We start from the raw sequence: 17706 nt of genomic DNA, 5'->3' as shown, positions 1-17706 counted from the left end.
TGTTGGTTGAGGGCACTGTTTAGTTCTTCTATATACTTGCTGAATTTTCTCTTCAGTTGTTCCATCAATTGCCGAGAGAGGGGTGTTAAAGTCTCCAATTATAACTGGATTTGTCTTTGTTCCTCTCAGTGCTATCACTTTTTGTTTCCCATACTTTGTAGCTGCTGTTGGCATACACACATTTAACATTTGCTGTATCTTCTTGACCTCATTTTCTTTCGATTAATGTTTGCATGGTGTATCTTTTCTATCCTTTTACTTTCCACCTACTTATACTATTATATTCGAATGAGTTTCTTATGGACTTATATGGTTATGTCACTATATAATATATAAGGTCCAAAGAAATGAAACAAGTTTTAAAAATCACACTAAAAGCCAGGCACGATGGCTCGTGCCTGTAATCCCCCACTATTCAGGAGGCTGAGGAGGGAGGACCACTTGAGGCCAAGAGTTTGACACCAGACTGGGTAACACAGCAAAACCCTGTCTCCAAAAACAATTTAAAATAAAATAAAAATTACCCAGGCATTGTGGCATGTGCCTACAGTCCCAGTTACTTGGGAGGCTGAGAGGGGAGGATTGCTTGAGATCAGGAGTTCAAGGCTACAGTGAGCTATAATCACACCACAGCACTCTAGCTGGGTGACAAAGTGAGAAACTGTTTCTAAAAAAAAATTTTAATAGATTTTTAAAATCACACTAAAAGATAAAGGAGTGAAAACCAGAAAGCAAATTTCTTGATTTCCAGTCCAAATGCTTTTTCACCTAAGCCAGTCTTGTTCTAAACATGCAAACTAATTAAAAGCACATATAAGAATGTTAGATGAACAGATACATTGTAGACTGTTCAACACTGTACAAAACTTTGTACACATACTATGCTTCGGCAGAATTAGCTCTTTCCTAATAAGTTAGCCAAATTTGTGTACTAACCTTTAATAACCATTTATATTCCGCAGAGTTTTAAAAGAAAACTTAAAAGTTTTAAAATCCTTATTAGTTTATAAGATTGAGTCTGCTACTGAAAATAATGAGAATAAAGTGTTGATTACTTGAAGAAACTAGGTGTATACTTGCTAATAAAACCTTTAAGTAATAAGAATGTTTGGATCAAAACCACAATGAGATTCCACCTCACATTAGTCAGAATGGCTACTATTAAAAAGTCAAAATAACAGATGTTGCCAAGGTTGTAGAGAAAAGGGAATGCTTATACACTGTTGGAGGGAATGTAAATTATTAGGCCACTGTGGAAATCAGTTTGAAGATTTCTCAAAGAACTTAAAACAGAACTACCATTTGACCCAGCAATCCCATTACTGGGTATATATCCAAAAGAAACTAAGTCGTTCTACAAAAAAGGCACAAGCACTCATGTTTATCGTAACACTATTCACAACAGCAAAGACATGAAATCAACCCAGATACCCACCAACGGTGGACTGGATAAAGAAAATGCAGTACATATACACCACAGAATACTACACAGCCATAAGAAAGAATAAAATTATGTCCTTTGCAACAACATGGATGCAGCTGGAAGCCATTATCCTAAGTGAATTAATGCAGAAACATAAAACTAACACATTCTTACTTGTAACTGGTAGCTAAACACTGGGTACACATGGATATAAAGATGATAACAAGAGACACTGGGGACTACCAGAGTAGAGCGAGGAGAGACAAAGGGAGGCAAGGGCTGAAAAACTGTGGGTACTATGCTCACTTTCTGGGTGATGAATTCAGTCACGCCCCAAACCTCAGTATCATGCAATATACCCATGTAACAAACCTGCACATGTACCCTGTGAATCTCAAATAAAAGATAACATTATTAAAATATTTTTTAAAAGAATGTCTGGAGTAGGGCACATGAGAAAAGAGATAAGTTAGAGCAGTTTTTTCTGACTATATAAGCTAAGTAAAGTTTTCTCCTTTTTCAAAGTATTTAACGGTGCAAAAATAAATGATTCCTTCTAAATATGGAACTATTTAAAATCATTTCTGCTAACTCATCTTAAGTCAATGGAAATCTAAAACACTTCTTCCAAGTAGAAACATATTAAGAAAATATATACATTTTATAAATTATGCCTAACAGACTAAATGACAGATAATCTCAAATGCAGAATCCATATTCTTCAGAAACTTAGTTATTTTAGTTGTCATATTTTTTAACATAAGTATTTTAAACTAAAATATTTTAAAATTTAAGAAAAATCTTAAAGACAATTATTAGTGAGAAGGACTCTTCATGAGTCCCAATAAGTCAACCTTACATAAAAGAGAGGCAGATTACTTTAGAACATCACCATCTCTGTTTTACAGAAGTCACTATTTTGTTTGTTTTTTTGTGGAGACAGAATCTCACTATTTTGGCCAGCTTGCTCCAGAACTCCTGGCCTCAAGCAATCCTCCTACCTCATCCTCCCAACGTGCTAGGATTACAGGCATGAGCCACTGCACCCAGCCAGAAGACCATATTTTGAAAGAGAGAAAACCATGACAGGTAAAATTTATTGCTCAAGGTTACACAAAAAAGTAATAGCAATGATAAGGTTTAAAAAGCCTAGGCTGGGCGTGGTGGCTCACACCTGTAATCACAGCACTTTGGGAGGCCAAGGCAGGTGGATCACCTGAGGTCAGGAGTTCGAGACAAGCCTGGCCAACATGGTGAAACCCCGTCTCTACTAAAAATACAAATATTAGCTGGGCATGGTGGCACATGCCCTGTAATCCCGCGTACTCGGGAGGCTGAGGCAGGAGAATCGCTTGAACCCGGGAGGCAGAGGTTGCAGTGAGCTGAGATGGCACCATTGCACCCCAGCCTGGATGACAAAGGTGAAACTCCACTTCAAAAAAAAAAAGCCTAAGTCCCCTCATTCATTATCATTTCGTTAACTGAAACACAACATAAAAGAAAAGAACCCTGAAATCTGTTCAGTGACAATTTTTTTATTTTTTTTTGAGACAGAGTCTCTCTCTGTCGCCAGACTAGAGTGCAGTGGCGCAATCTCGGCTCACTGCAACCTCTGTCTCCCAGGTTCAAGCAATTCTCCTGCCTCAGCCTCCCGAGTAGCTGAGATTACAGGCGCCTGCCACCACACCCAGCTAATTTTTGTATTTTTTGTAGGAACAGGGTTTTGCCATGTTAGCCAGGCTGGTCTTGAACTCCTGGCCTCAGGTGATCCACCTGCCTTGGCCTCCCAAAGTGCTGGGATCACAGGCGTGAGCCACCACACCCGGCCTGTTCAGTGACTATTTAAATGGCATGTACCAATATACCAAGAGCAAACATAGAATATTTTTTAACTTTAGGTAGGAATGAAGCTAACTGAGAAATACATTTATCAGCATTACTCTAATTCATGCTAGAGCCTCAGGAGTCATTTAGCCCTTCTCACTCATCATAAATTTTGGAACAATACTGAAAATTCCTTTACTGTGTCTGCAGAATTACCCTTGTCTATGACATTGAGATTATAGTTGACACAGGTTGGCCCTCTGTCAAACCAAAGGGATCAGGTTCATTATTTGGAGATACTCTGTAGAATGGACCATATCTCTTCTATGAAGGTATCAATTTAGAAGCTCACAAATTATTGAAAAGTACGGAGACCAGGTTCCATTTCTAGTATGGTAGAGTAAATTCAGACTGACTCTCCTACACATAACTATAAACTCCAGACAATATGCAAAAAAATAACTGCCTGAAGCGCTTAAGCATCAACAAAAGCAGGAGGACTTAGAAAAGAAGAGAGAGCTTGGAAGAAGAAAGGAGTAACAACCAGGTATGGGGTGAGTTTTCCATTTTTATGTTTTAGCCTGATGGAAGACCACAGTGAGTTGCAGCACACAGCAGTCAAAACTCGATAAAACTTTCTTGCCTGAAGAACAAGTACACAGAGCCCAAGCCTGAGGCAATGGGATTGGGATATCCTAGAAAGGAGAAAGCCGCAAAGGTAGAGCCCAATATTCTGGGTACAATCTCTGCCCAAGTCTATGGCTGACTCCAGAGCAACACATGTGTATGGCAAATTTAAGCAGTTTTCAGCTAAGGCAAAAATAACTGAACTAATATTTGAGCTGTTACCCACCACAGAAGGGAAAAGGCTGCAGTCTGAGCCCATCCAAGTTAACAGTCTTCTACAGCAAGACCAGTAACACTCTTAGAGGAATAGAATAGAATCCAGAATTGCCACAATGTCTAGTATCCAACACAAACTCATCAAGAAAGAGAATGTGACCCATCCTTAAGGGAAAATATCATCACTAGAGGCCAACCTCAAGATGACCCTGATGTTAGAATTACCATACAATGACTTTAAAGCAGTTATTATAAAACTAATATACTCAATGGTTTAAAAAAAATGCTTATAATGAATAATAAGACAAAAAACTCAGCAGATAAATCAAATTATAAAAAGGAACCAAATGGTAATTTTAGACCTGAAAAATATATCTAAAATAAAACTTTTACTAGATAAGCTTAATAGCAGAATGGAGATGACAAGGAAAGAGTCAGTAAACCTGAAGATAGATCACAAGAAATTGTTGATTCCCAGGCAAGACGTCCAAATAGGAACAGCTCCGGTCTTCAGCTCCCAGTGAGGCCAAAGCAGAAGGCGGGTGATGTCTTCATTTCCAACTGAGGTACCTGGTTCATCTCATTGGGACTGGTTAGAGAGCGGGTGCAGTCCACGGACTGCAAGCAGAAGCAGGGTGGGCGTCACCTCACCTGGGAAGCACAAGCGTTCAGGAAATTTCCTCCCCTAGCCAAGAGAAGCCGTGAGGGACTGTGCCGTGAAGGACCACGCAAAAACTCCATCCGAAGGTCACCAACAGCAAAGACCAATGGTAAATAAATCCAGGAAGATGAGGAAAAACCAGGCAAAAAGGCTAAAAATTCCAAAAACCAGGATGCCTCGTCTTTCAAAGGATCACAACTCCTTACCAGCAAGGGAACAAAACTGGACAGACAATGAGTTCGACAAACGGACAGAAGTAGGCTTCGGAAGGTGAGTAATAAACTCCGCCAAGCTAAAGGAGCATATTCTAACCTAATGCAAGGAAGCTAAGAACATTGATAAAAGGTTAGAGGAATTGCAAACTAGAAAAACCAATTTAGAGAAGAACATAAATGACCTGATGCAGCCAAAAAACACAACACGAGAACTTCATGAAGCATACACAAGTATCAATATAGCCAAATTGATCAATCGGAAGAAAGGATATCAGAGATTGAACATCAACTTACTAAAATAAAGCGTGAAGACAAGATTAGAGAAAAAAGAATAAAATGGAATGAACAAAGCCTCCAAGAAATATGGGGCTATGTGAAAAGACCAAACCTATATTTGATTGGTGTACCTGAAAGTGATCGGGAGAATGGAATCAAGTTGGAAAACTCTCTTCAGGATATTAGCCAGGAGAACTTCCCCAACCTAGCAAGATAGGCCAACATTCAAATTCACGAAATACAAAGACACTCTTCTAGAAGAACAACCCCAAGATACATAATCGTCAGATTCACCAACATTGAAATGAAGGAAAAAACGTTAAGGGCAGCCAGAGAGAAAGGTCAGGTTAACCACAAAGGGAAGCCCATCAGACTAACAGCGGATCTCTCTGCAGAAACCCTACAAGCCAGAAGAGAATGGGGGCCAATATGCAATATTCTTAAAGAATTTTCAACCCAGAATTTCATATCCAGCCAAACTAAGCTTTATAAGTAAAGGAAAAATAAAATCCTTTACAGAAAAGCAAATGCTTAGGGATTTTGGCACCACCAGGCCTGCCTTACAAGGGCTCCTGAAGGAAGCACTAAATATGGAAGGGAAAAACCGGTACCAGCCACTGCAAAAACACACCAAAACGTAAAAGACCATCAACGTGATGAAGAAACTGCATCAACTAATGGGCAAAATAACCAGCTAGCATCATAATAACAGGATCAAATTCACACATAACAATATTAACCTTAAATGTAAATGGGCTAAATGCCCCAATTAAAAGACAGAGAATGGCAAATTGGATAAAGAGTCAAGACCCATCGGTGTACTGTATTCAGGAGACCCATCTCACGTGCATAGACACACATAGGCTCAAAATAAAGGGATGGAGGAAGATTTACCAAGCAAATGGAAAGCAAAAAAAAGCAGGGTTGCAATCCTAGTCTCTGATAAAACAGACTTGAAACCAACAAAGATCAAAAAGTCAAAGAAGGGCATTACATAATGGTAAAGGGATCAATGCAACACCAAGAGCTAACTACCCTAATTATATATGCACCCAATACATGAGCATGCAGATTCATAAAGCAAGTTCTTAGAGACCTACAGAGACTTAGACTCCCACACAATAATAGTGGGAGACTTTGACACCCCACTGTCAATATTAGACAGATCAACAAGACAGAAAATTAACAATATTCAGGACTTGAATTCAGCTCTGGACCAAGCGGACCTAATAGACATCTACAGAACTCTCCACCCCAAATCAACAAAATATACATTTTTCTCAGTGCCACATAGCACTTATTCTAAAATCGACCACATAATTGGAAGTAAAACACTCCTCAGCAAATGCAAAAGGATGGAAATCATAACAGTCTCTCACACCACAGTGCAATCAAATAAGAACTCAGGATTAAGAAACTCACTCAAAACCGCACAGCTACATGGAAACTGAACAACCTGCTCCTGAATGACTACTAGGTAAATAACAAAATTAAGGCAGAAATAAATAAGTTATTTGAAACCAATGAGAACAAAGACACAACATACCAGAATCTCTGGGACACAGCTAAAGCAGGGTTTAGAGGGAAATTTACAGCACTAAAATGCCCACAGGAGATCAAGCGGGAAAAATCTAAAATCAACACCCAAACATCACAATTAAAAGAACTACAGAAGTAAGAGCAAACAAAGTAAAAAGCTAGCAGAAGACAAGAAATAACTAAGATGAGGGCAGAACTGAAGGAGATAAAGACACAAAAAACCCTTCAAAAAATCCATGAGCTGGTGTTCTGAAAAGATTAACAAAATAAATAGACCACTAGCCAGACTAATAAGGAAGAAAAGAGAGAAGAATCAAATAGATGCAAGGAAAAGTGATAAAGGGGATATCGCCACTGATCCCACAGAAACACAAACTACCATCAGAGAATACTATAAAGAACTCCATGTGAACAAACTAGAAAATCTAGAAGAAATGGATAAATTCCTGGACACACACACCCTCACAAGACTAAACCAGGAAGAAGTCAAATTCCTGAATAGATCAGTAACAAGTTCTGAAATTGACGTAGTAATTAATTGCCTACCAACCAAAAAAGTCCAGGACCAGATGGATTCACAGCCGAATTCTACCAGAGGTACAAGGAGGAGCTGGTACCATTCCTTCTGAAACTATTCCAATCAACAGAAAAGAGGGAATCCTCCCTAGCTCATTTTATGAGGTCAGCATCATCCTGATACCAAAACCTGGCAGAGACACAACAAAAAAAGAAAATTTCAGGCCAATATCTCTGATGAACATTGATGCAAAAATCCTCAATAAAATACTGGCAAACCAAATCAAGCAGCACATTAAAAAGCTTACCCACCACGATCAAGTCGGCTTCATCCCTGGGATGCAAGGCTGGTTCAACATATGCAAATTAGTAAACGTAATTCATCACATAAACAGAACCAATGACAAAAACCACATGATTATCTCAATAGATGGAGAAAATGCCTTTGATAAAATCCAACACCCCTTCATGCTAAAAAAAAAAACTCAATAAACTAGGTAGTGATGGAACATATCTCAAAATAATAAGAGCTATTTATGACAAACTCACAGGCAATATCATACTGAATGGGCAAAAGCTGGAAGAATTCCCTTTGAAAACCAGCACAAGACAAGGATGCCCTCTCTCACCACCTCTATTCAACATAGTATTGGAAGTTCTGGCCAGGGCAATCAGGCAAGAGAAATAAATAAAGGGTATTCATATAGGAAGAGAGGAAGTCAAGTTGTCTCTGTTTGCAGATGACATGATTGTGTATTTAGAAAACCCCATCATCTCAGCCCAAACACTCCTTAAGCTAATAAGCAACTTCAGCAAAGTCTCAGGATACAAAATCAATGTGCAAAAATCACAAGCATTCCTATATACCAATAACAGAGAGCCAAATCATGACCAAACTCCCATTCGCAATTACTACAAAGAGAATAAAATATCTAGGAATACAACTTACAAAGGATGTGAAGGACCTCTTCAAGGAGAACTACAAACCACTGCTCAAGGAAATAAGAGAGGACACAAACAAAAGAAGAAACATTCCATGCTCATGGATATGAAGAATCAATATCGTGAAAATGGCCATACTACCCAAAGTAATTTATAGATTCAATGCTATTCCCATCAAGCTACCACTGACTTTCTTCAAAGAATTAGAAAAAACTACTTTAAATTTCATATAGAAGCAAAAAAGAGCCCATATATCCAAGACAATCCTAAGCAAAAAATACAAAGCTGGAGACATCACACCACCTGACTTCAAGCTATACTACAAGGCTACAGTAACCAAAACAGCATGGTACTGGTACAAAAACAGACATATAGAACAATGGAACAAAACAGAGGCCTCAGAAATAACACATCTACAACCAACTGATCTTTGACAAACCTGACAAAAACAACCAATGGGGAAAGGATTCCCTATTTAATAAATTGCATTGGGAGAAATGGCTAGCTTTATGCAGAGAACTGAAACTGGACCCCTTCCCTGCACCTTATACAAAAATCAACTCAAGATGGGTTAAGGATTTAAATGTAAGAACTAAAACCATAAAAACCCTACAAGAAAACCTAGGCAATACCATTCAGGACACAGGCACAGGCAAAGACTTCATGACTAAAACAACAAAAGCAATGGCAACAAAAGCCAAAATTGACACATGAGATATAATTAAACTGAAGAGCTTCTGCACAGCAAAAGAAACTACCATCAGAGTGAACAGGCAACCTACAGAATGGGAGAAAATTTTTGCAATCTATCCATCTGACAAAGGGCTAATATCCACAATCTACAAGCAACTTAAATTTACAAGAAAAAAGCAAACAACCCCAACAAAAAGTGGGCAAAGGATATGAACAGACACTTCTCAAAAGAAGACATTTATGCAGCCAACAAACATATGAAAAAAAGCTCACCATCACTGGTCATTAGAGAAATGCAAATCAAAACCACAATGAGATACCATCTCACGCCAGTCAGAATGGTGATCATTAAAAAGTCAGGAAACAACAGATGCTGCAGAGGATGTGAAGAAATAGGAACGCTTTACACTGTTAGTGGGAGTGTAAGTTAGTTCAACCATTGTGGAAGACAGTGTGGCGATTCCTCAAGCATCTAGAACTAGAAATACCATTTGACCCAGCCATCCCATTACTGGGTATATACCCAAAGGATTATAAATCATTCTACTATAAAGACACATGCACATGTATATTTATTGCGGCACTGTTCATGATAGTAAAGACTTGGAACGAACCCAAATGCCCATCAATGTCAGACTGCATAAAGAAAATGTGGCACATACACACCATGGAATACTAGGCAGCCATAAAAAAGAATGAGTTCATGTCCTTTGCAAGGTACATGGATGAAGCTGGAAACCATCATTCTCAGCAAACTAACACAGGAACAGAAAACCAAACACCGCATGTTCTCACTCGTAAGTGGGAGTTGAACAATGAGAACATATGGACACAGGGAGGGGAACATCACACACCGGGGCCTCTCTGGGGGTGGGGGGCCAGGGGAGGATAGCATTAGGAGAAACACCTAATGTAGATGATGCAGCTGTTGAATGGCAGTTATTATCTTATTTCAAGATATTCTGCTGTGACTCTTCTGGTAAATATATTTATTTTGGTGAGATAAAATGGTCAGTGAAAAAAGACAATTACAAAAGAGGATGAATGGTACAACTGCACAGAGTGATTAAAAGAATTTGAACAGCTATGTGTATAAATGTATACCCAAAAAAATCTCTAAAAGATATATACCTACAACTAAATTCTGGGAAGGACACGCTAAGATGACAAAAGGGATTTTTCACTTCTTTACACATTTCTGTGTTGTTTGGATTTTCTAAAGTAAACATGCATTATTACCTCTATAAGCAACAAAAACAATAAAAACATTCCATTTAGGGAGAAAACAGCTTTCTATAATATGAACAATTATCTCAAATCATTCTGTTTATTTATCATTGTTGTTTTCAAAAATGTACGATGATTTTTCTTAAGAGAGAACAAACATATACTCCTCCCTTCTTCCATTCCTGTGTATTCCACATCCCAGCTGCCTTTCAAAGAGAAATAATAACTATTGTCTTTACATACCTGGCGGAGGAAACATCATCCTACGGTCCTGGTCCCATGGAGGTGACAGAGACCCAGTGTCAGAGGGAGCCCTATGAGGATAGGTTAACCTATCACAGCTTGATTCTCCTCTTTCATTGGTAATCTGATGGTCCAGAGGATTCCCTGGGCCTCGTGAGCCTAATTAAAGAAAAAAACATACAAATCTGTTTCATCTTAAAAAGTCTTATATACTTGTTTTACACATAAAATCAGTGGTTAAATCATAAATTATAAATACAAAGTCTGAAAAATAACAGTGTAGAAAGTAAATTGCTATGATTCCTATGCCTGATGTAACAGGATAATTATAAAGTAATTATAAGAACCGATTAAATAAAAAATATAATATAAAATAAATATAAAATATTTAAAATAAATATAAAATATAATAAATGATTAAATAAAAAACATAAATGATTTTGTTGCTTAAACTAATATATCAATAGTCCAAATGAGCATGATTCCTTTAAAACAGTCATCTTAGCAGTTCTATATCTATTCTACTAATTTTGCTACTAAAGTATTTTTCAGAAAAACTCTTTTGGAAATGTACTCAGTTTAACTTAAGAGCCATGTAAAAAACTGCATCTCGAAGTTAAAACATGACTCTCTACTTCTGCCCAAATTCACTGAATAGTGTTACGAGTCAATGAGAAGATATAAAAGATAAATACTTCTGCCCCAAAATGATTTTAAATAGCCTGATTTAAAACATTATGTACAACAGATAAACTGGCACTAAATGGCTTTTAGTGATTTCTAAATATCAAATTCACATTCAAAAGAAGAATTCATAAGTTCCGAAGACAAGTCTAAAACGATAGTTTCAAAAACAACAGCACTGCTGAAATAATCACTTTAAATGAGCTAACATTCATTTGGATAAGAAAATCTAGTATGTTTACGTTTACAAACAGGAGTAATTTTAAAGTTCCCTTCTTACGACCACAGAAAAGATAGTACCTTAATTAAAAACCCATATACAGGGTTGGACGCAGTGGCCCACGCCTGTAATCCCAGCACTTTGGGAGGTCGAGGAGGGTGGACCACCTGAGATCAGGAATTTGAGACAAGCCTGGCCAACATGGTGAAACCCTGTCTCTACTAAAAGTACAAAAGTTAGCCAGGCATGGTGGCAGGTGCCTGTAATCCCAGCTACCAGGGAGGCTGAGGCAGAAGAATGGCTTGAACTCAGGAGGTGGAGGTTGCAGTGAGCCAAGATCGTGCCACTGCACTCCAGCCTGGGTGACAGAGTGAGACTCCATCTCAAAAAAAAACAATAAACAAAACCCATATTCAACTAAAATGGAAAAGACAAATATAAAAAAATTTTGGCCAGGCGCGGTGGCTCACACCTGTAATCCCAGCACTTTGGGAGGTCAAGGCAGGCGGATCACAAGGTCAGGAGATCGAGACCATCCTGGCTAACAAGGTGAAACCCCATCTCTACTAAAAATACAAAAAATTAGCCGGGCATGGTGGCAGGCGCCTGTAGTCCCAGCTACTCAGGAGGCTGAGGCAGAAGAATGGCTTGAACTCAGGAGGAGGAGGTTGCAGTGAGCCAAGATCACGCCACTGCACACCAGTCTGGGGGATAGAGCGAGACTCCATCTCAAAAAAAAAAAAAAAATTTAACATTCAATAAAATATATTAATACCTCATTTATCTGTCATTGAGAGGGAAAAGGGGGTCTTCTCAAAATTATATTGTCCAGAAAACAAAAGCTTATTATTCTCAAGGAATAGCTTAAAAAAAAATTTTTTTTTTTGAGACAAGGTCTCACTCACTCTGTTACCCAGACTGGAGTGCAGTGGTGCGATTCTCAGCTCACTGCAACCTCCGCCTCCTAGGCTCAAGCAATTCTCCCACCTCAGCCTTACAAGTAGCTGGGACAACAGGCATGTGCCACCACGCTTTGTTAATTGTTGTATTTTTTGTAGATACAGGGTTTTGCCATGTTGCCCAGGCTGGTCTTGAACTCCTAGGCTCAAACAATCCCACCACCTTGACCTCCCAAAGTACTAGGATTATAGGTGTAAGCCACTGCACCCAGTGAACAATTTTTTTTCAATAGAAGCCTAACTAAAATAGCCAAGCGTGATGGCTCATGCCTGTAATCCTAGCACTCTGGGAGGCCGAGGTGGGCGGATCACCTGAGGTGAGGAGTTCGAAACCAGCCTGGCCAACATGGTGAAACCCCATCTCTACTGAAAATACAAAAATTAGCTAGGTACAGTGGCACGTGCCTGTAATCCCAGCTACTCGGGAAGCTAAGAAACAAGAATCGTTTGAACCTGAGAGGAAGGGGTTGCAGTGAACCGAGATCGTGCCACTGCACTCCAGCCTGGGCAACACAGTGAGACTCTATCTCAAAAAAAAAATTTAAAAAAAAGAAGTCTAACAAAAATGCTTACTCTATTTCAGTACCTCCTTTAAGAGAACAAAATTAATTTTAACTTTTCTTGGTAACTTGTACAAATCAGCATAAGCATTCACATTTAATATATAGTAATCTTTAAAACAAATTTTCCATCTACTCCCTTTAGTAGAATTAGATCAACTGGCTTTTACATCAGGAGGTAAACTATCATTTTTCCTTATGAGTATACATTCTATTAAATTCCCCAAATCTTTCCTTCTCACTTCTTCATCCTAATAATTAGCTCATTAGAAGAAGAAGGCTGGGAAAGCAGAAAATGTGCAAGTCGTCATTTAGGCTGAGTTCATCTGGAATGAAGCACAGAGATTTAAAGGAGACATTCAAAGGCTTTCCTTCCTGATTGCTTACTTCCAGAAAACCAAAGCTACAGGCCAACTGACTACCCAGTGAATATTACAAACCTAAAAGTTCTAATGGTTAAAGTTTTCTATTCAAACCCAGTTACATACAATTTACTCTAAGAAGAAATTGTTTTACTTGTACTCAGTATTATTCAAATATACCACTCATCCAAACTTCAAATTAAAAAGATAATAAAAGTAAGGAAAAACAACAGGTACTCTCCATCCTCCTTTGGTGGATCATAGAAACTTTTAGTTCGGATCAACTCTGTAAGACCCGATGACAACTTACCTTGAACTTGTGTAGCTTTTTAAACAAATGGTAAAACACCCTTGCAGATAATCTAAACACACTGTATCTTTAAATTAAATAGGAGAGGAAATAGAAGAGGAGAAATCAAATGTAAATTTTAATCATTCCAAATATTCAATTGACTACAAGCAATCCTTGACTTATGTAATTCAATTTCCAGTGACTCGTATTTGCAGTTTAGCCAATTATACCCTTATTTCTAGGGCACTGTTTTTTCAGACTGCTAGCTCCTACTCATTTGTGATGTGTGAAGTTTAAAAAATAATGCTAATTAAGATTAAATTAATGAAACGGGATAAAACTGAATAGAAAGCATCAAAACTGTAATGGTAAGTACTATTTCATGTAGCTGGTTTCAATTATATTTCAATCATATTTATGTTAGCGTACAATATGACATGATACAAAATACATTTCTTAGTGTAAGCCAAGGTAAAAAATGGAGGGGTGGGGGTGGACTTAGAGAACTAAGTCATAAGCTTGCAGCAGACATGTCAATGTCAAAATCAGTCTCTTTCCTGAAGTGCTCAATGCAAAGCCTCCCTAAGGCTCTAAGTATCAGTCTATAGGGCGGTCCCTTTCCCTAGGAGCTTCCAGTTCAAAATCAACACAAGCAGAGGCTCTGTAGGGACCCCAGGCTGTGGCCCAATCTACTGGGGAGACTGGGAGGTGGACAGCAACAGTTCTAAGTGAAGCAAAATGAGGGTGGAGAAAGAGGATACAAACAGGATATGGGCAAAGGGAGAATATCTCATGACCATACAGTAGTAAGTTGATTTTCTCATATTCTTTGAAGGCAATTCCAAAGGAAGAGTTCCAAAAATATTTGGAGTAATGGCAGCTTCAACTAACAAGTACACAGACTTCCTGAGATACTATTTAGATGAGTAATATCCATCTGAGTATATGAACTTTGATTTGTTGGATTTAATTTGGTGTTTTTATTTAGATTCATTACTTTATGTTCCTATCTCAAATTCAATCTGTTAAAATCACTGATACAAAGGGTAGGAATGTTTCACTGGTGAAGAATGCCATCAGCTCTTATAAAACACATACTTGGAACTGAAAATGTAAGACTTTTGATTTTGAAATAAATAGGGCCCTATATCTTTGAATTTCGCCACAAATTAAGAGAAAACTTTAAAGGAACTTGACAAAGAAAGTATGGTGAGAGATCAAAAAAGGAAAACTCCAGGTACACAGGAGTTTTCAAAGGTACTAGGGCCTTTTGTAACACCAGGGTGATGCTGATGAGATAAATGTAGAATAGCTAATGATTAGGCCTGAGGTACCTATAAGGGGGTAACAGCAGACAATTGTGGCTTGGTTTCCCAATGTACTTTTTTTTTTTTTTTTTTTTTTGAGACGGAGTCTCGCTCTGTTGCCAGGCTGGAGTGCAGTGGCACTGTCTCGGCTCACTGCAATCTCCGTCCCCCGGGTTCAAGCAATTCTCCTGCTTCAGCCTCCCAAGTAGCTGGGACTACAGGCGCCCACCACCACACCCAGCTGATTTCTGTATTTTTAGTAGAGACAGGGTTTCACCATGTTGGCCAGGATGGTCTTGATCTCTTGACCTCATGATCTGCCCCCGTCGGCCTCCCAAAATACTGGGATTACAGGCATGAGCCACCACGCCCAGCCCCCAGTGTGTTAACAAATGATGCAGACCACAGTAAAGGTTCCCATCAAAAATCTGCCTACAAGAGCACTACTGATTTCCTTGAGTCTATAAAAAGATTATTTCACTTTCTAATTTTCTACAAAAAAAAGATCATGATACTAATGTAAATTTTTTTAATTCCAAATTCTAATGCTTCATCAAAATATAATTTTATGGTGTTTCACACTTGTAATCCCAGCACTTTGGGAGGCTGAGGCGGGTGGATCACCTAAGGTCAGGAGTTCGAGACCAGCCTGGCCAGCCAATGTGGCAAAACAACCTTTTGTATTTTCTACTAAAAATACAAAAAAAAATTAGCCAGGTGTGGTGGCATGTGCCTGTAATCCCAGCTACTCGGGAGGCTGAGGCAGGAGAATCCAAGCTACCTGGGAGGCAGAGGTTGCAGTGAGCCGAGATCGCGCCACTGCATTCCAGCCTGAGCAACAAGAGTGAAAACAGTCTCCAAAAAAAAAAAAAATTACATATATATACATACACATAGACAATTTTTATGCTAGGTTATACTGTTATTATATTTCATACAGTCTTACAAAATTTTATATTACATCATGTAATATATAGTTTTTAAGAAGTCAAAAATATGGTTTAAAAAGATACGTTATCAGGCCGGGCGTGGTGGCTCACGCCTGTAATCCCAGCACTTTGGGAGGCCGAGGAGGGTGGATCACGAGGTCAGGAGATCGAGACCATCCTGGCTAACATGGTGAAACCCCGTCTCTACTAAAAATACAAAAAAAAATTAGCCGGGCATGGTGGCGGGCGCCTGTAGTCCCAGCTACTCGGGAGGCTGAGGCAGGAGAATGGCGTGAACCTGGGAGGTGGAGCCTGCAGTGAGCCAAGATCGCGCCACTGCACTCCAGTCTGGGTGAAAGATCAAGACTCCGTCTCAAAAAATAAAAATTAAAATTAAAAAGAAAAATAAATAAAAAGATACACATCAAGTCCTTGATCAAAATGTTATCTAATATAGCACGGTTTCTAAGAGAAAAATACATCAAAATTAGATGTCATAGAGCTCCTTTTCCAAATAAAAGTTATCTACAGTAAGTGCAAGGAATGCCTGTATTTTCCAAATGTTCATTTTACAGATCATTTTTAAGGTAAGTTGAGATGAAAATATAAAGAAGGAAGAAATCTAGAGTAATAAAGATGTTTAAACAATATACCTCTTCCTCCTCCCCCTGGAAGCAAAGGTGAGAGTCTGAGTGGACCCTCCAACAAAGTTGGAGGAGAGAGAAAAGCTCTTGTTTCAGATGAAGGCCAACCCAATGGTGAGGGACCATATGGGGAATGCTCTGGAATAATTAAAACAGCATATTTAAATTCATAGTTTCACTTAGCTACACTACAGAGTTAGAATCCCATTTCGACAATTACCATCAGGTCATCCTATTGCCAATTTAAGTTTAATCTATGTCCTGAATGTATCCTTTGATTTTGCTAATATAGAACAGAATTAAATACAGACCCTGGTGTTTTCAATATTTGTCTATCAAATAGACACTTTAAGCAATAAAAACATCAACGAACTGGGAATTAATAAAAAGATCATGATAAATAATCATTTATATTAAGCAAAGGATATTGGAGATATATCTTAAGAGTTATAGGAGCATAAAGTTAGATTTTTTTTTGGTTTGTTTTTACTGGCAGTATGCATGCACCCAGACATTTCAGCTGGTGAGAGTTGCAACACAGAAGTACTCAGTTTAAATCAGGGCCAGACAGGCTGTATTGGGCCATGAATTGTTTAAATAATGCTCAGATTATGAAGAGGAGAAAAATGCATAAAATACTCTGAAGCAAGATCACAATTTACTTTTGATTCATTACCAGTAAAAAGTCAGTTTACAAATACTAATTTATCAACTAAATCACTTTATCTATAATCTATACAGCCAAGACACCTACCACTTTACAAACTTCACCACTCTGAAATAATGGTTTTGTTTCCAAAGTCAAAAATCAAAAACAAAATACAAACAAAAACCACCAAAATAACATTTTTAAAACATGTTAAATTTAAAACATGAGTGTAGCTGGTATAATATTCAAACCAGCTACAAGAAAAGATCAAAGCATTAGTTACCCTTCTTGAAATTTTGTGTTGGATTCAGACAAAAAAAAATCCTTCTATATACTTCACCCCAATCCAAACTTTGTTACTACCTGAAATTCGTAATAATCTAATATTTTTTAAATGTAGAAACAGACTTTCATTTTAATGAAATTTTACTCTCAAAAGTGATTTTTATAACTTTCCAAGGTTATTAAAATGGAATTCTACCTATATATAGATTTTTCACTACCTTAGAAGCTTAATTCCAATTCAACCAAAATTATTATGAAAAAATTTAAACTGTTTGCAATAGTTTGAGATCATTGCAGACCCTAACTCAACAATGGACAGAAATATTAAATATATCTTACAAAAAAAATTGGTCCTCCCTTGAGGGTAATTAAAGCAATCAAACCTCAGACTGAGTTTTTCCCACATTTTAAAT

General features: G+C 38.1%; 1 protein-coding gene across 22 annotated transcripts in view; it reads right to left on the bottom strand.

Annotated features, from left to right (window-relative positions):
• Positions 1-17706, bottom strand: part of MIA2 (MIA SH3 domain ER export factor 2) — a 117522-nt gene that overhangs the window by 13944 nt on the left and 85872 nt on the right. For 15 of the 22 annotated variants that reach the window (XM_024925458.4, XM_055097531.2, XM_003831761.8 and 12 more), the window contains 2 exons: positions 16369-16497; positions 10403-10561 (listed from right to left, as the gene is read on the bottom strand). In XM_024925458.4, coding sequence (XP_024781226.3) covers positions 10403-10561; positions 16369-16497 — 288 coding nt within the window. The remainder of the gene's footprint in view (positions 1-10402; positions 10562-16368; positions 16498-17706) is intronic. The other 7 variants (XM_057299689.2, XM_063596056.1, XM_003831762.7 and 4 more) reach the window with 1 other exon arrangement.

The sequence above is a fragment of the Pan paniscus genome, chromosome 15 (assembly GCF_029289425.2).
Source record: "Pan paniscus chromosome 15, NHGRI_mPanPan1-v2.0_pri, whole genome shotgun sequence".
NCBI classification, from domain to species: Eukaryota; Metazoa; Chordata; class Mammalia; order Primates; family Hominidae; genus Pan; species Pan paniscus.
The sequence above is the reverse complement of the archived record's forward strand: the minus strand, read 5'-3'. Positions and strand labels throughout refer to the sequence as shown.